The sequence below is a fragment of the Carassius carassius genome, chromosome 39 (assembly GCF_963082965.1).
Source record: "Carassius carassius chromosome 39, fCarCar2.1, whole genome shotgun sequence".
Classification (NCBI taxonomy): domain Eukaryota; kingdom Metazoa; phylum Chordata; class Actinopteri; order Cypriniformes; family Cyprinidae; genus Carassius; species Carassius carassius.
In genome coordinates, this window is record NC_081793.1 from 23,912,253 (window position 1) to 23,933,475 (window position 21,223).

Genomic DNA, 21,223 nt, shown 5'->3' on the forward strand with positions numbered 1-21,223 from the left:
TGTGTATGTCATTGTGATGTGACATACAGCCAAGTATGGTGACCCATACTCAGAATTTGTGCTCTTCATTTAGCCCATCCGAAGTGCACACACACAGCAGTGACACACACACACACACACTGTGAACACACAACACTGTGAACACACATCCGGAGCAGTGGGCAGCATTTATGCTGCAGTGCCCTGGGAGCAGTTGGGTGTTCGGTGCCCTTGCTCAAGGGCACCTAAGTCGTGGTATTGCCAGCCCGAGACTCGAACCCACAACCTTAGGGTTATGAGTCATACTCTCTAACCACTAGGCCATGACTTCCCCATTGTCTATCACACATCATTAAATACTGTTCCCTGAAAAGCCCCTTCTGCCCTCTCATCCAGTTCTGCCTTGATTCAGACCAGGCTTGACATCGGTGAGAGGAAGAAACCTCTAACTTCAAAGAAACCACTGCGGACACAAAAACACTGTATGGAAAAGAGCCCAGCGCTGACTCAACATTTCAAAGCTTAACGCTCCCACAACAGTTGGTTAACGTGCACCCACTAATATTCCTAAACACAAGAGATTACAAAGCACTTCTCATTAGGGACCATTTCAGAAGCAAACAGAACTTTATCAAAGAGTGATTGGAAAGATTGAGTCATAAACCAGATCAGCTGGGGGCCAGTTTACACAACCTGAGAACAGCTGAGACTCTAGAATGGTCACTATGCAGACGCCCCCATGGACGCTCAGCCATGAACCATCTGTCTCAGCTTGTGGACTGAATTTCCACAGAAACAAAGTTGTAGACCAGGGGCCGGTTTCACCAGCTGTGAATGTAAAACTTTGCATAGCTATAGCATAAATAGGCACAAAGATACAATTTATGCACTATAGGAAATATCTAAGAGTTGCGCCAAAAAAAAAAACTTGAAGAAAGGAATTACGGAAGGAATAAAATCAGGCTGATTGGAGTAGATCAATCTGCTTATGCATATCAGGATTCCTTCAATCAATGTTTTTTATTTTTAACATACAGTTACTTAATTTTATTTGCATAGGCTATGTAAATTTACTAATTATTTTATTTCAGAACTATACATTCAATTTCAATAGAAACATAATTAATTTTTTTAGTATATTTCTATATTAGATGATATTTTTTTTTTATAAAAATGTATTCTAAATAAATATATGTATGCAAATGGTTATGCAGTTCCCTAATATTATTTACATATTTAAATATTGTAACGACTGGGGTGAAGGAGTGGCAGGAAGCAAGTGCGAGGTTAAGGTAATTTAATGAAAACAATGAAACAATACAATACTGGGACACAAATAACGCTGGAAGGAATGCACAGTCCAAGATGGTGGTGATGAATGACGAATCCGGAAGGCGGAGGTGAGTTGGCAGCAGGAGAGGGTGACACAGGAACTGCAGGGAAGCGAGCCGAAGGTAAGTGGTGTTGCTTGGTGGTGGGTTGCGTAGAGTGGACGGGGTTCCGGGGAAACATGGACACCCAACGCAGAAACACACAAGAAAGCAAAGCACAGGTCACAAACATGAAACAACGCTCTCACGAACACAAGATGCTAGACAAGCCAATATATAGGGATGAGTAATGAATGACAATTAACGGAGACGCCCACAAACTAATCAGTGCTGACGCGTAACACACAGACTTCACCCACAAAGTGCAAAACCCAGAGATCACGGTTTACCAACCGTGACAAGTATGCAATTATAAAAAAAATTATACCAAATTTCAAGAGAAATACAATTGTTTCATGTTATTGAATTATAAATAATATAACAAGAAGTTTTAGAAAATTCCATATATATATATATATATATATATATATATATATGTGTGTGTGTGTGTGTGTGTGTGTGTGTGTGTGTGTGTGTGTGTGTGTGTGTGTGTATATATATATATATATATATATATATATATATATTACATATGGTTCCTTAATATTATTTACATATTTAAATACAAATTATTTTATTTCATAACTATACATTGTATATTAATAGAAACAATTTCTTTACATTGACACTTACCTATGAAATATTCTACAATTATTTACTGATTTATAGTTACATCGATATAATGACACCACGACCTTAGTGTGAATACCACATCCAAGTCTCAGAAAGGCTTTTTGAATGCTGGTGCAACCGTACCCTTGAGTATTTTCATTTAAGTCACACAAAGTTACACAGAATCAAGACACATACAAATCATGCAATCTGGGCTAAGCAGGAGGTACGGCAAAAAAGAAACTGCGCTGAATCTTTTATTTCATTCTTTTAAGCAACCTCTAGGAGTCCCTTTATGCAATGCGACTTCAAAGAGCAACTGCAGCAAAAGTGCAGATTAAAAAGGTTGGAATACATTGAGCAAAAAACCTGGAGTGCCCCTGGAGTGACAGTAAGTACATTTCGGATGAGCAACAACAGTAAATAGTGCCACTGCATCAATTACACCCCTTCACTGGCACCCCTGAGTGCCCCCCTCCTTGGCTCCTTTCATCTTTCTCAAACTTTCTCAGGAGTAAGATCTTATCAGCATCAGAAGCGATTTTTTTTTCATGCACATCTTTTTTTCTGTTTATTCCACCACACTTAACATTTAGAATCCAGAGTTTTCCCTAATTATACAACTTTAGTTTGATGCCTTAGCATGTTTGCAGGTTCATGTCACAGCCTTTGGAACCCTTCGAAATCAAATGACAGCTGACAAGCAACCAGACGCTTTCTTTCAAGTTTAAACCGGTTGTTATAGATGGAACCATGGCACCAAAGTACATTCCTATTGCGCAACACCCATAAGTCTGGCACTGAAGTCATATCCTAGTGCAGCCACAGCTTCAGAGGCCATGACTCAACTGACTAGTAGCATAATGCCTGCTTCAGTGGGCTCAGAGAGACCATTTAAAACACACACCATGGATAGATGCCTCGCTGGAACAGTCCTTGAACTTAGTATTCAGTGTGTGTCTATATGTGCGAGCGCATTTGTCTGCATTCGTTGGCCACGCTCGAGTCCGAGGAGCTCTAATCACAAATGGATTTGCCCAACCGTTTTAAACGCAGTTTCTTTTTATGTTGTGACTGAAGGATTAGCGCATCTAATCATAAAATGAACAGATTGGTTGAAAAGAGCAGAACACAGTGGAATAATGAATGTAGGTAGAGAAATTACACAATGCTTGATTTAGCAAACACAGTTTATTATTATCTGGTTAGCAAGAATGAAAACTGTGATCACATGCATTTTCTCACTGAGTATCGCTCTTTATTTCACACTTCTGTTTTCTCCCAAATGTACTTTTCTCTTTAAATATTTAATGTCTGCTGACTTCTGTGCTAGCACTCCAAAATGGATGTAATATTTTACGCAGCGCTATGTATATCCACTTCTTCTCTGCGGACTCCATTACACTTCCCCAGGTGAGTTGAGACACAGCGAGTCATTAGGCTCTACGGGAAACTACGAGGTACCTGTCTGACAGAACAAGCCATTTCCTTTGTGACTTCATATTCTTTTCCAGATGCTGTCACTGAGGTACAATTTAGAACAGACTTGGTTTTGTTTCTGCATTCTTATAAATGCACAGTTAAGGTAAAATATATGAGCTGTTCTGAAGATATTTTGATATTGCAAATTGAAGATATGCTCCGCACACATTGTGTGTGAAACGTAACAGGTCTTTTCACATATATGCTCAGGTTTTAAAGCATAATTTAAAAAAAATGACTTCACAGAACATTGCTGTATTTTGCATCTAATAGAATAACCTTTCACAGTAACTGGCATTGTGATTTATAATAAGAGACCACCAGTCAAATATAATACTGTTTTTATAATATTTTAACTAATGATGCCAACAAATAAACAGAAAGTGGATCTAGATGTCAGATGAAAGTTATGCAAAACATAAAACTGGCTTTATCATACCTTAATCATTTTGGCAACGGTTATTCATATTTTACGAGGTAATTTACTGTCACTCTTACAACATGACAAATTCATGCAAAGCAAAACCTTTCTGATTGATGTGACGTACCAATTAAATTAACTTTCAAAGCAAGCAAAAGATAACATGCTGAAATGAAAATGACCTTACTTTTTACTTAATTAAAATGAATTAATAATAATATTTATTATAATTATAAGTGTTGAAAACACTCTATATAAGAAAAATAAAAAGAAGTAGAAGAATTAATGTACACAAAAAAAAACTTATTTTTATTTAACAAATAAAAATATGTTGTTCAGTATGCCATGACCTGTTGAAATTCACTGACAGGTAATTCAGTAAAGCCCACTTCTAACCATGCTGTACTCGCACTAGACTTATCACTTATCACTGCGGTGTCCATATTATAAGAAAATATTTCCAGGTATCTGGAATATGTTCAGTCATGGGCTGAGTGATAAGCTCACCGTTGATTTGAAGTTGAGCCACTCATGTGGACCACCAGAGCTGTCCTCAGGGGGTAACATCAAGCCGCTATGAGCAATTGGTATTCAGGCATGAAACGGCCCAAGGCATTGCCCAAGGCAACAGTATGTCCGAAGAAGACAACAGCCCCTATCCAAACCCAAGCTGACCCAGCAGGGAGCAATAGGAGTGAGTTTCACACCTGCCCTGTTTAACATGGTGGAGAGGATTCAAGAAGAATGAGTTAAGAAAAAGACATTTAATCAATAGTTCCTACCCTCTGTATCCTATTTTTTGGGTGATTCGTATTTCTGAAAAAGCAACAAGGGCTCAATATGTCTGTTCAATGCGAACAGGTTTCCTAAGTGCCAAGAGTAAGCAACTATACAGGCCATCGTTGAACTCTCAGGGAGTTGCCAAGTTCAGACCCTATAAATAAGTCTTTCAGTCTGGATTAAAGAAAAACTAACAAAACAAAACAAACTTGTGATGTACCTCCAAATTCGAAATCCCCTAAGCTGAATTTAAATTCTTTATCTAACTATGTAAATGTTGGGAAAAGGTCACAGATGGTTTAGATGTACAGTACAAGCAGTATAACTGAATAAGCCAGTCTGGGTGTTGGATTGCGAGGCCTTCGGTTGAAGAGCATCATCATATCATATACACCTCTAATCAATGTGTCATTACCTTCACTTCAAACTCTGAATGACATTCTGCGGTGAGGTTTTCTAGTTTGAGTCCAGGTGAATTACCGTCTCAACTCTGCCATACTCACTCATCAAACAGTATTCCTTTTGAAACCTCAAGTGTGAAACACTTCTTTTAACAGCATGCTAATGAAGCTAATCTAATGAAGTCAAATGATTTACACACGTGCTAATCGCTTCACCCCCCCACCATTGGGTGTATTATAAAATTGTCTCATTTTCTTAAATTCCAAACATATACTCCAGTTCTCGGCAAGGCTCTGCAGATCTGTGGCTCCTTGTTTGTTAACTTAATGAAATATCTGGTATCATACACTCTTAAAAAGATTTCTTATTGACATTGATGGTTCAATGAAGAACCTTTAATATCCATGAAACTATGCGTTGGGATGTTGGGGTTTAGTTCAATGCCACGTACTAACCAGGCATGATGCAACTACTAAAAGCTGATATTATGACCTTTTGTTTCAGTTATGAAACATCATTTGTTTGGGATGATAATTATCAGTGAATATCATTGAAATTCCCGTCTGTATTATATCATCGCATGTGAAATTTCAGTTTGCATCCGAATATGCATACTTCACTACAAATTTCAACATACTACACATTTCACACACAATTTTTGGACTATTATATAAGTAAGTAAAAATTAGTTCAATCTGTATTATTCATAAAACTGTAGACAAAAAGTACAAAGATTACCTATTATTTACAGCGAGGGCACATCCAATGGACACTTTACTATTACATAAGTTCATGGGAAAGACATTGTGAATGCCAGTAAATGACACAACTGATGCCATACAATGGGAACATGACAAACGTTCTTTGTACTAATTTCATTCATACTACACACATTCATACAATACAGAACACACTTTTTAACATTGCAAAGTTTGTTCCTCAACAAATGTACAGTACCTTTTCACAGAGAATGCAATCTCAGAAACAAGTCTGGAATATAGCACGTGAATTGCATGAATCATGTTAATTATATACTGCTTTTTGGGGTATTAAAGCCTATAATCACTATGAACTATGTTTCTGAATTTAAATAAATATTTATGTGAAAATTCTACCTCACAGTTCTGCTTAGGTAGTATATTGCCACTTGCACTCCATCAGTTGGGAGTTTCTCAATGGATTTTACATTAAAACATGAGCAAGATTCAAAGAACTTTATAAGTGCTTTGGTGGGAATCTGTTCTAATGATGTTTAGGTGAGAGTTCCAGACCCCAGGAACATTCCTGGAAAACCTGAAAGGATGGAGACAATTAACTTGAATCAACCGATGCCACAGATCATTATAAACATGAGCATTAGACGCTGTGAAGAAGTTTGTTGCAACACACATGTTCACTCAATCTGCTCCTCTTACTCCATTTTTCATTCACACACACACACGCACACACCCACACACACACACACACACACACACACACACACACAAACTGGTAGCCCAATCCTCCCAATGTGTAAGTTATCACTCGACTGTAAATGTCAGGTTAGACAGCATACACTCATGAATGATGGATATATGGCATGTCCTAGTTTGCCATGGTTTCCTCCCTAGACAACATTACAGAACAGCCTATTTCTCGATCCAGGGCTTAGTGTTTGCAGCTATCACGCATTCCCAACACTCCCACCTGTGCTTGCATAACAACTACCTAAGCAGCCCATGCAGCTACGCTTGGAGAAAACTGGCAACTGAAGAGAAAGTTTCAGTAGTACAATATCTTGAAGAAAAAAAATTATATATATATATATATATATAAGTATGCACCTGTGTAAATATTTCCATTTGAGCCAGCATTTGCCACCCAGGAAATTTTTTGTCTCATGCATGAGATTTGAGTATATTGTTTCTATCCTTTTCCAGGCGGAAAGCGACTGCTCAAGCTTCTGGTCCTCGACTGCTGTCTGCAAAATTTAGACAAAAACTATTTTCTCCGCTTGAGGCCATCAGCTGAGAAGAGAGGCAAATTACCACAAGTGGCCAGTTAAAATGCCTTGTACTCTGTATGCAGAAAAACTCAATGGACTACTTTCTGTCTTTTCAGCACAAATCCATGCCAGACAGGGGGCATGTGCCTTCCAAATTAGGAAAATCAAACTGTCAATATTGCCATTAAGTTAGTGAACAAAATTGTCCTGTTTTTTGTTAATATAGACTCCCCATTCCCTCACAAAGTGTATGTGATGTGTATGTTATGTGATGTAAAAAGTTTAGTTGCATGCATATGCAATTTTTACAAGTTCTTATAAAAAAAACAACGAATCATCACATAAAATTTCACATTAAGAGTCTGTCAGCACTGACAATACACATCTGATAACATGCACCTTATAAAGACACGTTTCCAAGATCCCATCAGTGAACTCATTTTAACGGAGATCTCTCATTATGTGCAGTCATAAAACAGGCAAGGAGTTCATTAATTTTGATAGTTAATCCACAGACTCATTAACTGGCTTTAGTTAATTTCGCGGCCATGTCCTGTATAATTACCTGTTGTCCGCACAGTTGCTGCATGCTGGATGGACTTCAGTACACTTCTAAATGCAGGTTATTATTGATTAGTGACTGCAAAGGGATGTACAGGAGTATGTTCTGGTCCTGGATAACTCAAGTACTACACATTTTGGAGGCCTTCCTGATTTATATCGTAAGCTCATTACAAAAGGCTCCAAGCCCTGAGATGGGTGTGTAAGACATCCAAAATGTGCAGTTCTAGGATATGATCTCCAGGACTGACAAGCACTGCTGTACAGTGTATTCATGAGAAATAGATAAAGAGAAGAGAGAGAGCGAGCATGTAGATGGCTGGTACACATCTCACATATAGGGGAAGATGGAGCAAGATGCACGTATTTTGTGAATTAAGTTTTACTGTTAAGTGATGCTGTACATGCTTGATTCTTCTGTATGTATTAAAATGTATCACTAAACTCAAGCTGTTCTTGCGCCATGTTCCTTTTAAACAGTAACTAATCCAAATGAAATAACTTCAGAACTCAATGTAAAATGTTACAGTCCCTCAGGCTTACTCTGCCTTTTTAAAGGTCTTTGGAGACAGCAATTTAAAGAAGCGCTCATTACCTTGTGTAGACGCCAGATGTAGGAGCACCGACAGCAATATTACAATCCAACAAAGTCTTTTCTTTGCTTTACCCGACTTCCCCAACATTGCCAGAGAGGCAGATGAAGAGACACTGAACGCGTTTGTCCGGCACGCCGGGTACATGTTGCTCCTCCACAGTCCAGCCACAGTTGTGCGCGTAGTTTTCTGGAGTGTCTCTGGCGCGTCTTGTCCGAGTCAAAACACTATTCCTTTACATTTATATCTCAAACTTGAATGTTGTAAAACTCCGTTGTAGGTGTGAGTTTGTGAACAGTATGTTAAAACTTCAGTTCTTAACAGTGCACAGTACGCACAGAAGTCTGATCACGGAGACTTTTGTTCTTTCATCCAATGTCTCTGCTCTCATGCATTCACTTAATAAATGTTTGATCAGTAAGTATTCCCACTCCAGAGCGCAAACGCCTCTAGTTCACGAATTGTTGATAACGGTCCCCAGGATCTGATTAGACTGGTGATAATTCGCTCATGATCAATGACGCTGTGTTTTTCTCATTCCAGTAAAACAAAAGTTAGCTCTGTTCCTGGCTCATATGTTATCCCCAAAACGAGTCTTTTGCAGTGAAGAACCTCCCGTTCACTGAGTCCGCCCAGATGCAGGATAAGCTTCATTCGGTTTAAGTAACTTTCCAAGTCCCGTTTTAGTGCGACACGGTGCCGCTTAGTCTTATAGAAACATGATCTGCGTAAAGCTCCGCTTGTGTACGAGAGTGCAAAACGGTATTCGTGAGAGATCAAACTGTCATCGCTGATTGCCGCCCAGGAACCGGCCCCGTCGCGCTGAAAATCTCCAGCATCATTTGAGCAGCAGATCAGAGAGAGAGAGGTGCGCGCGAAGGGGGCTGACGCACGGTGCCACCGCGCGGTGAGCTCCAATAAGACACAGACACAGACGGGCGCTCGCTGCTGAATGCACTGGAATGAACGCGTGCGAAACCAGACCAACAGGTAATCGGAACGGTTGAACGGTCACAATGACCTTTCAATAATGTCTCCATCATTCTATGACACAGCGCTTAGTGGCTAAACTAACGCCTCTCTGTCCAAGCTGATTCTGTTGTTTGTGCATGTGTTTGCGGAGATGAAAAGTGATGGGTATCGATATTTCATTTACTGAACTGCATAGACATGACCTTTGGAGAATCACGAAATACTAATACAGCTCATCCATGAGATATTACTTGTTCAATTGTGTTTTCATTTCATGTTGTCTCCATCTCATTCTGACCCCGGAACAGAATCATAGTCCTTTATGAAGAGTCTAATAATGAGAAAAAGATGAAAATGAAAAATAGCAGCTTAAATATTCTATCTATCTATCTATCTATCTATCTATCTATCTATCTATCTATCTATCTATCTATCTATCTATCTATCTATATATCTATCTGTCTGTCTGTCTGTCTGTCTGTCTGTCTGTCTGTCTGTCTATCTATTCCCTTTGTATGTCTGTTTGACCATCTGTGAGCTTATATCTGTCCATCAATCAATATTTTGTTTATTTTACCCAGCACTCTCTCTCTCTCTCTCTCTCTCACTCTCTCTCTCTCTCTATCTCTCTCTCTCCCTCTCTCTCTCTCTCTCTCTCTCTATATATATATATATATATATATACAGTACAGACCAAAAGTTTGGACACACCTTCTCATTCGAAGAGTTTTCTTTATTTTCATGACTATGAAAATTGTAGAGTCACACTGAAGGCATCAAGGGCTGTTTGACCAAGAAGGAGAGTGATGGGGTGTCACCGGACCTGAACCCAATCGAGATGGTTTAGGGGTGAGCTGGACCTCAGACACAAGGCAAAAGGGCCAACAAGTGCTAAGCATCTCTCGGGGAACTCCTTCAAGACTGTTGGAAGACCATTTCAGGTGACTACCTCTTGAAGCTCATCAAGAGAATGCCAAGAGTGTGCAAAGCAGTAATCAAAGCAAAAGGTGGCTACTTTGAAAAACCTAGAATATGACATATTTTCAGTTGTTTCACACTTTTTTGTTATGTATATAATTCCATATATAATTCCACATGTGTTAATTCATAGTTTTGATGCCTTCAGTGTGAATCTACAATTTTCATAGTCATGAAAAAATAAAGAAAACCCTATCATTATTATTAAATTGCATTACAAACATAAAAGAACCAACCAATCTACATCAAAACAGGATGACGTGCAAAATTATTATCAATCATTCCCCATTGTGAAAGTAAATCTAACATATAAGCAAACGTAATCAAGTAAATTTACATTTTTTAAAAGCTGTTCACTTTTACCTTTTTTAAATTATTTTTTGTTTAATGGAAAATAACCGATTAAAAATAAACAAATAAATAAATAAATAAAGACTAATTAAAAATAATCATTGATTAAGAAAATTATTTTTTGCAGTGTTGTGCAGAGAAACTAATATCTAATCATATTTCTCAGAGAAGGAAACAAGAGAGAAAACTAGAGAAAGATTAAATAGACTTGTAAGAGAATGTAAAGAAGTGATTTGTACATCAGTCAAAGGAATCATTTGGGACATACTGAGATAAGGTCTGAGTCTTGCACTTTTAATCCAGTGAAGAAATACAAAAAGAACGCATACAGCAAAACACACCTACACACGCTCCGGGTTAGTATGCACACACTTGCACACATACTCAAATGCAAACACATGCATATCTATATGTAGGGATTTGCTGTAGGATCAGTAGATCTCCACCAAAGTGGAGGTCAAATCACAGAAGCCAACGTCAGACTACATTACAGGTCTGATTTCTCCTGCGAAGCCTGTTCGCCCACACACACAACACACATTCTAACACACTTCAAAGACAATTGATCTTCTCTGGCCTGCGGGAAAAACAACTTCCACATCAAGCAGAGCTCTATGGGTTAATCATACATGTCAGAGGGCTAAAGCTAATCTGTGAATAAACATGTAAAGCACATTTATGGCCATGTAGGGATGCCTGTTAGTGGACCAACACATGTGAGTGCTGGGAAAATCTGGTACTGGGTCTGGGTCTTCAGATATAGGTTTTCTTGCTCACTAGTAGTGAAAAATAAAGGGGGGGGGGTGCAGGACTATTTGATCTTGACAATCACAGCATGATATGACAACAATGCTTCCCTCCACCACACCAACTGGGTCTTTATTTCAATAACAGATTAGGAAAGGAAACACAGTCGTATGCCTGAGCCCTTATCTACATATCATGCCAAACCTGTCTGGATCGATCCCTTTCACAGAATAAAAAGAACATGATTAAACTATATTATAATGATATACTATCTTTTAAAATAATACTTAAATAGGAATGATAATAACAGGCATATTATGAAATGCATATTACTACTTCTACTACACAATTATATTTAATTTATATCATTACATATTTAATCCAAAATATTATACAGTAAATAATAACTTAACATTTTTATGAAAATTAGTTTTTAAGAAATAAATACAATTATCATTATTACTAACACGTTATATAATATATTATTTAATATAAGTACAATGTGACGATCGCGACCCAGTGAAACACAGGGAGAGAGAGATCCAAGTGCATGTATGTCTTTATTAGAGTAATCCAAAACGTAATCCAAAACAAGCCAGGGTCAAAACCAGAAAACAGTCCAAACAAACAAACAAAGAAGGTACAGGAAGGGAACAGGAACCGGAACTCGGAAAGCGAGGAACTCGGGAGACGAGAAGACTGGGTACGGACTAGGTAAGGTAAGGACTCCATGAAGACAAACAGGAAAAGACGGGTAAATATAGGGAGGCTAATGACTAATAAGTGAAGACACCTGGTGCAGTTAGCAGGAGTGCAATTACTGTGATGAAGGGACAAGGCTAGTGGGAATTGTAGTGCCTACGGTGAAGTGCCTAAGGGGAAGTGAGCCCACAAGTGGACACCCAGGGAAACAGAGACTAGACAGCGTGACATTACCCCCTCCTCCACGGAGTAGCTGCCAGATGCTCCACCCGAACCCAAGAAGAGACCAAGGACATAAAGAGACCAGGAGGGAGGCGGAGCGGCGGAGGACCAGGGGGAGGGACGGAGGGCCAGGTAAAATGGGGAAACAGAGACAAGAGGACCAGGTAAAATGGGGAAACAGAGACAAGAGGTGCAAACACAAAAAAAAAGGAGCCCAGGAGGGAGGTGGACCAGCGGAGGATCAGGGGGAGGGACGGAGGGCCAGGTCCTTAGAGGGGAACAGAGAGAAAGACAAAGACAAGGAACCCAGGAGGGAGGTGGACCGGCGGAGGATCAGGGGGAGGGATGGAGGGCCAGGTCCATAGATGGAAAACAGACAAAAGAGCAAAAACAAAACAACCACAATACACAAGTCCAGGAATGATGTGAAGCCCACCAGGGCGGAGCAGAAGACCACCACATCCGTGTGGTCGAGACAGAGGCCCACCAGGGCGGCGCAGAAGACCACCACATCCGTGTGGTTGAGACAGAAACCCACCAGGGCGGCGCAGAAGACCACCACATCCGTGCGGTCGAGACCGAAGCCCCCCAGGGCGGAGCAAAAGACCACCACATCCCTGTGGTCGAGACAGAAGCCCCCCAGGGCGGAGCAGAAGACCAACACATCCATGTGATCGAGACAGAGGCCCACCAGGGCGACGCAGAAGACCACCACATCCGTGTGGTCGAGACAAAAGCCCACCAGAGCGGCGCAGAAGACCACCACATCTGTGTGGTCGAGACAGAAGCCCACCAGGGCGGCGCAGACGACCACCACCTCCGTGTGGTCGAGACAGATAGCCCACCAGGGTGGAGCAGAAGACCACCACATTCGTGTGGTCGAGACAGAAGCCCACCAGGGCGGCGCAGACGACCACCACAGTGGGACCAAATTAACAGGAGAGCAAGTCTGGTTAGGCAAGTCTGAAACAGAGAACATTAACAAGTTAAGGGTAGCCTCCGTGGCCACGACAGGATCAGTCGAGCGCTCAGAGAGTTGAGATGTGACAAGGCTCTGGAAGTTCCGCAGAGGCGAGGAGAGACTCTGGTAGTTCAGCCGAGACGAGGAGAGGCTCTAGAAGTTCAGCAGAGACGTGGAGAGGCTCTGGTAGTTCAGCAGAGATGTGGGGAGGCTCTGGTAGCTCCACAAAGACGTGGAGAGACTCTGGTAATCCCATGGTGTTTAGACTGGATTCCAGAAGATCAATGTTGACTTGACTCTGCTCATGAAGATCATTGGTGGCCTGACTCTGCTCATTGAGATCATTGGTGACTTGCATTTGTTCATGAAGATCAATGGTGACATGCCTCTGCCCATGAAGATAGTCGGTGACTTGACCTTGCCCATGAAGAACACTGGTGACTTGACCTTGCCCATGAAGATCAATGGTGACTTGACTTTGTTCATGAAGAGTACTGGTGACTGGACTTTGCCCATGAAGATCATTGGTGACTTGTCTTTGTCCATGAATCACACCGGTGACTTGGCTTGACTCTGGAGTGTCAACGGTGACTAGCCTTGACTCTGGAGGGTCAACGGTGACTAGCCCTGACTCTGGAGGGTCAACGGTGACTAGCCCTGACTCTGGAGGGTCAACGGTGACTAGCCCTGACTCTGGAGGGTCAACGGGGACCTGACTCGACTCTGGAGGGTCAACGGGGACCTGACTCGACTCTGGAGGGTCAACGGGGACCTGACTCGACTCTGGAGGGTCAACGGGGACCTGACTCGACTCTGGAGGGTCAACGGGGAACTGACTCGACTCTGGAGGGTCAACGGGGACCTGACTTGACTCTGAAGGGTCAACGGGGACCTGTCTCGACTCTGGAAGGTCAACGGGGACCTGTCTCGACTCTGGAAGGTCAACGGGGACCTGTCTCGACTCTGGAAGGTCAACGGGGACCTGACTCGACTCTGGAAAGCCCACTGTGGCTGCCATCTTCTGCAGTGGCTCTGGGCTGGCGGACACCTTGTGCAGTTGCGCTGGGCTGGCGGCCGTCTTGTACTGTGGCGCTGGCTCAGCAGACGTGATGTGAACACTCTTGGGAATCTCTAGGATTTTGGACAGCATAGAGAAATAATCCAAGAATGTTTCAGCGGCCATCTTGTCCGAAGACTCAGGCTCGACAGACGTGACATGAACAGGCTCGGTGGCGGCCATCTTAGGCAGTGGCGCTGGGCTGGCGGCCATCTTGCATCGTGGCGCTGGGCTGGCGACCACCTTGTGCTGTGGCGCTGGGCTGGTGGCCATCTTGTGCAGTGGCGCTGGACTTGTGGCCATCATGGGCAGTGGCGCTGGTCTGATGGCCATCCTGGGCAGCAGTGCTGGGCTGGCAGCCATCTTGTGCAGCGGCGCTGGGCTGGCGGCCATCTTGTGCAGTGGCGCTGGTTCGGCAGACGTGCGCTTCCTCTCCCCTCTCCGTCCGCCATGGTGAGACGGCGGCTCCGATCCGTCCCACACGAGCCCCGGGTCGAAGGGGGGCCATGGTGGAGAGCGATGCCGAACCTCCTCTCGACCACTCACTCCTCTGCAACCTCCCCTGGTCCCACGAAACACGACCAGGCGGGTTCCCTCAAAACACTTCTTTCTCTCCCGCTCGGTGACTGGGGAGGAAACATCGAGAAACATACCGCTGGATCTTGTGTGATGGAGTCCTTCTGTGACGATCGCGACCCAGTGAAACACAGGGAGAGAGAGATCCAAGTGCAGGTATGTCTTTATTAGGGTAATCCAAAACGTAATCCAAAACAAGCCAGGGTCAAAACCAGAAAACAGTCAAAAAAACCAAAAAAAAAAGAAGGCACAGGAAGGGAACAGGAACCGGAACTCGGAAAGCGAGGAATTCTGGAGACGAGAAGACTGGGTACGACATAAAACGGAGGGTAAGGACTCCATGAAGACAAACAGGAAAAGACGGGTAAATATAGGGAGGCTAATGACTATTAAGTGAAGACACCTGGTGCAATTAGCAGGAGTGCAATTACTGTGATGAATTGTAGTGCCTACGGTGAAGTGCCTAAGGGGAAGTGAGCCCACTAGTGGACACCCAGGGAAACAGAGACTAGACCGCGTGACATACAATTAGTATTACTATTAACATGTAATATTAAATAAAGAGAATTGGATATTGATTAAAAACTTGATTATATACAACAAAAACATAAAAAATACATGTATTATTATTACTACTACTACTACAAATATTTATAAATATAATGTATACATTTTTTATTAATTTTATCAGTAAAATTATTTAGTAATATACATGATATATTGGTGTCTACAGCCTGCATTCCCAACATCCTACATACTAACTGAAATGTAACTTCATAAATGGCTAATATGAAATGCTATTGTTAGGCAGCAGTTCTCATGAGAAGTTCAAAAGAAATTCAACTCAGAATATCGACTGATTTCAATAAGGTTCGATGTCAGTATGATGCTAATCTTATAAAATGATACTCTTATAAGTATACAAGTATGTAGCATACACTAACATTGTGTAAAAATAAATATCCACATTTATCGCTATTCACTTCTATTCAATACTGAATGAATTATATTTATAATTGACATTGCTCTTGCTTTGTCTGCCAACTTGAATGGATTTTTTTTCACTGAACTTGTCACAAAGCATTATAGGATTTGCTTCAATAAAGAGAGCAAGCCTATACTGTTCTCACTTATCAAGTGAAACAGACTAATGTTAGAGAAGACTTGTTTTAGAATTCACCTCTATATGAGATCTCACACAGAATGGAACCTTCATGAAATATGACTGGTAGCAGAGAGAAACAGAGAGAGGGAGCTGTGGTCTGGAACGATGTTACTTTTGGATAGACTGCCAGAGCATTCACTATTACAGGGACATGCAGCACTGCAGTTTATGGCACTTTTTCATTTATTTCTATGGTATCCGTAAACAGTGATTGACTGTCACACAGCTCTGTCAGAAATTCAGTGATGTCAAGGCTATAAAGTAGTTATCAAGGCACATGTGATCCAAGTTGGCCGGTAAGCTTTCTCCAGTGGTAGAGATGGGCCCTGGTATCTCCCAATAATGAACTCTTGATAAAGGCATCCAGCTATTGCTATAGCTGAATAAAATGCACACAGAAACATTTTGAATGATGAAACATGAAAGCAATAAACAAACAATTGCAACAGTATATAGTTAATCTGTATTTTAACAGTGGTAGGAGATGTTTAAACTCCTCAAACGAAACAATAGCAATAGTGTGTATCATAGCAAGTTCAACTAATAAACAGGCTGAACAAAATACTGGCTTTTATAAAAATGTTACATAAGATTTTGCCCATGATTTTTGACAATTGGTATGGTATAAATGTTCACATTTAGTTTGCTTTTAATTTCTTAGCAGTAATTTATAGAAAAGCCTCTACAGATATGTTTTTGGATGCTGTGATTTGTTCAGTTAAAGGAGATATATTTTTAAAGTCCTTATCAAACTGTACTTCTCCACCTTGATATTCAGTGCTGAGACACATCAGGTATGAATGAAGAGAGATGCATGCTGAGGATTCCTGCACAGCTGCCTGAATCTTAAAGGGTTTTCAGGTGTGTTGGACTGACAGGTACTAGAGGTCTAAATAATGCAGCTGACAGTGACTGTGAAGGAGATACACAGAAATTGAGGAAAGTAGAAAGAGTTGGGGGGGTGGGGGTGGATTTGGGAAATGTATTTTATTTTTATGTAATGCATCGCATTATTATGATACTTCCTAATAACAGTTGCATTTACATTTTATCTTTCAGCAGATGCTTTCATTAAGGCAACTTGCAAATGAAGAAAAACAGACACGATTTATCATACATGAGTCAACAATATTACCAGTAGCCTACTGCAATAATGCACAACAGTCGGGCTCCAGAAGTAAAAATCCCATTAATTTTCTCTATTTTCAGTAATAAAATGTTGACATTACATAGACAGAGAAATGCACCAGGAGCTCACAGAATGATTATATATGCTTTTTAAATAAATAAATGACTAGAAATTGTTCTTATAATAACAATAATATTTCAAGCCAATTAAATATTTTAAGTAGAAAAATCTGCAATAAAAGTATTTATTACAGATGTTGTGAATTTAATTAAATTGTGTCATTCGTAATGCTACATGGGATTGGATTTGTAATCCCTGAACTGAAAAAGAAAAGAAAAGAAAAGAAAAGAAAAGAAAAGAAAAGAAAAGAAAAGAAAAGAAAATGCTTCAGTAAGTTTCTGATGCCTGAGCCATTGTCACACTCTAGTGTGACGAGTCAGCTGCCTCCTCCCTGATTGTCACCGGCACCCCGTCCTAAATCGCCGCCCTTCACCAGGCTCCCGACTGGAGTGGGTGTGTGAGAGGAGGGGCGCTGGACGAGTCAGGGCTGGCGGCGTGTGATGGGGCACACCTGAAGGAAATGGAGCCTCATCACCGCCGCTGTTTAAAAGCCCAGCGCGCCTCTCCTCGGGAGGCCGGTCTCTTCCCCGTGCATGCACACTGGTGTCTTCGTGGGTCCAGGGAGGGTGCGTTGAGGGACTCCCGCTCCACCAGAGACGTGAGCTGCCGGAACCGCGATCCGGATGGGAACCGCACCCGTTTACACGGCCGTCGGGCCAGGACGACGAGGACACCAGATTCCCTGTTTATTTTGGACACTCTTCCCCTTTGGCCACTTTTATCCCGTTTTATTTGATTTTCTGTTAATAAAAGCCTCTCCGAGGCCTGACGCCACGCCCACTGTGTCTGTCTTGTGCTCCTACCGCCACACTAGGAAGAGTAATAAAAAAAAATATGAGGGAGGGGAAAAATGAGAGCCATCATATCAGCAGGTACACACAGTCATATTCATAGACTGAAAGACAGACTAATTAATGTAAGTGGCCAGTATGACAGATGGAGACAGGGTGAAAGGACAGTGGATTTTGTTTTAAAATGAGAGTGTGAAAAACTATAGAGGAAGGAAAACAGTTGTGTTTCAAGTGTCAGGATGAGGTGAATGTTAGTTTGATTTATTTCAAAATAATTAAAAGCTTGACTTAAGCCAAGGTCTCATAAATAGACCTTGGGTAAATTCAGTGTAAATTCAAGTTATGCATTCTTTCATTTTTCACATTCACTCTAACGCATTTGTATAAAACATACTGTATGCAAACGGAAAAGTGTGGGTTGTATGTCAAATATCACTGAATGGATGAAGGAAAGGAAAGGACAAACAATAAGTGGTGTGTCAGTACATCAAAAACTCAAATGTTGTACACATTCTTTCTATTTTTCAGTATCTATCTCTGAGAAAAAAAGAAAAAAAAAGTGTGTGAAAATGACTGTCTGACACTCTTACACCTTGGTGGCATTACCCTTTCGAGCACAGAGTCTAAGAGTGAGAGGTTATGGTTCGGCCAGAAAGTTTCAAGATAAAAGGAAGCCAGACTTTGGCTGTGTTCAAGTGTTATTGTGGTTTTCCAGGCCACTGCACAAAACTCATCTTTCATTTCAAAGAGACCTTGGAACTCCAGGTAGAGATGGAAATTAATTGAATCTTTTGATGATTCAGTTGAACTGAAAAAACAGTCTTCAGTTGAGCTGAAAAAAAAAAACATCACAATAATAATCCACAAGTAATCAACACAATGCCCGTTACGAACAAATGCATAAAATCATGTAATATTTTATATTGTTTTTTTATGTTATTTTCTCTATGTAGCTCACAAGGTTTTGGTTGGGTAAGAACTACCCAGAATTCTTTTCATCGCAAGGATGTCAGTTTACAAAAATAATCCCTGGCTCCATTGTTCTGTGACTTTCCGACTCAGTCACCCATCCAGCAATGTTATAGAACTGTGATTGCACTCCACGGTCCTTCACATGCCTGCCACTACACCATGGAGAGAAGTGATAACCAACGCTTTTCACCTTTCCTCCAAACACAGGAGCCAACTGCTGCGTCAGAGGGCATGCTATAAGCACTGTGTGAGAGAAAGACAGTGGAGAGAGTAGGGCTGGGTATTGTTCAAAATCTTTCGATCCGGTGCCAATTTCGATAACTCAGTTTCGATACCGGTTCCTAACGATACTTATTTCGATACCATATGCGTATCGTAACTTCTGAAGGAACACATATACACACACAATTATGTAAAAATAATTGTCTCTGCAAGTATTCTCGTAAACACAGTCGGTTATGTTTTAAGTGAACGTATACAGTGGCCTGCTGCTTAGAGAAATTCGCTGTACCGGATAAATCTGTCTCTCTCTCTCTGTTTTTTAGATGACGTGAAAGGGGGCGTGTTTCAAGATACGCAATGGAGTAGACCAAAATAAACAGGGAGGGAGGGCAAAACACTCATCCAAACAAATGCTTCATTAACATCGGCTTTGGTTGCAATACTCTTATCGCATATGTTGCACTTTGCTGACTCGGCATCCACTTTTATAAAGTGTAGCCACACTTTAGACCTCTTTGGCATTGTAAAACGGAAACGTTTTGAGAAAAAAACAACTACAGTTGTGTTGTGTGACTGCGAGTATCTTCAGAAATCCTCCCCGTCACTTCACGTGGTGGTGGACAGCCAATCCTGGCGAATTTAGGTCCTTACATGCACGTATGCTACAAGCTCACACAGACACAGCCGCTTGGCAAAAAAAAAAAAAAAAAAAAGGCCGCTTGGCTTTTGGATACGAAATTTGGCAGCGAGAGATAAATAATTTTCCGATACTCATAGTATCGAAGTTTTTCGTTCGATACCATAAAGGCATCGATGTTCTGTACCCAGCCCTAGGAGAGAGTGAATGAAAAAGTAGAAGGTCATCCACTGATAGCCTCCATCATGGCACCTATATCCAGTGTGATTGTATGCTGTAGTCATGTACTAGTACTTGATTAACAATGAGAAGACTTTTCAGCTTCTATCTTTTATCAGGTTGCAGACAGTAAGATAATGATTTTGTAAAGCAGGAGATTCAAAAATTTTTAATGCCAGGAAGTGATCCATGAATTTGATCATTTTGTGAGGCATACCCTTCCTACAATATAAAGGCAACCATATTTCTGCTTTCGAGGGACCTTGAATTGTGTCCTCTAAGGGTCACTATGGGGAGCCAGTCTGAAGCACATGTCTAAACCAATGGTGAGGCCACGGGTGGGCATGGGCCCACCCACTGAGAAATTGGTAATTTTCCAAATGGATGTAATTTATTAAATAATAATAATAACTATAATAATTCATAACTTCATATATTTATTTAAAAATATATATTTAATGCAAGTTCTCATAGTCAATTACAGGCAGTTTCTTAATTTCCCCTGTTCTTATAGGTCCATACAATACACTTGTCAAAATTTTTATTTCGTCAGTTTCTGTTAGTCCCACCCACAATGTTATGTTTACGACGTAAGGACATTATAGTAAAATGCATGTGTTTGAAAATAGTGCTGAATTTTTGTGAAACAAACATCAATCAGTCTTTAAAAACTATATAGCTGATATCCAAAATTAAACTTAAGTCTTAGCAATGAATCCAAACTATCAACAAATGAAGCCAGACCAGCTGCGTGTGATTTTTGGATTGTAAACTTCTGAGACAAGTGTGTTTGAAGCATCATTTTAGCATGAGTACAGTGTTTGATCCACTAAACAGATGTGTCCTTTGTGCAAATAAACATTTTGCTAGATACTGTTCTCCACCACAAACTGCATATTTGCAGCTGCACACATTTCTATGGTCCTCGATGTTTACTCTTCTTTGAACATGAACCGACAGAGACACTTGATTATGAGATTATCTTCAAAGTCCTGTTGTCTCAGAATGAGGAAATGCTTTACAATAAACTTCCTTTAGTTAATGTTGGTTAATGCATCTGAGAGTCAAGGACTCTGCTCCTGGAGCACCATTCACAGTCATTAGGGTTTTTATAAAGAATTGGGGGTTGATATATGAAGTCTCCCTATGTGATAGGCC

At 40.9% G+C, this 21,223-nt stretch overlaps 1 protein-coding gene across 4 annotated transcripts in view; it reads right to left on the reverse strand.

Moving 5' to 3' along the window:
• Window positions 1-9,205, reverse strand: part of LOC132121674 (protein sidekick-2-like) — a 310,996-nt gene extending 301,791 nt beyond the window's left edge. For 2 of the 4 annotated variants that reach the window (XM_059531334.1, XM_059531332.1), the window contains exon 1: window positions 8,247-9,205. In XM_059531334.1, the coding sequence (XP_059387317.1) occupies window positions 8,247-8,391 (145 nt within the window). In that variant the 5' untranslated portion in view covers window positions 8,392-9,205. The remainder of the gene's footprint in view (window positions 1-8,246) is intronic. The other 2 variants (XM_059531333.1, XM_059531331.1) reach the window with 2 other exon arrangements.
• Between the last annotated feature and the right edge of the window lie 12,018 nt (window positions 9,206-21,223).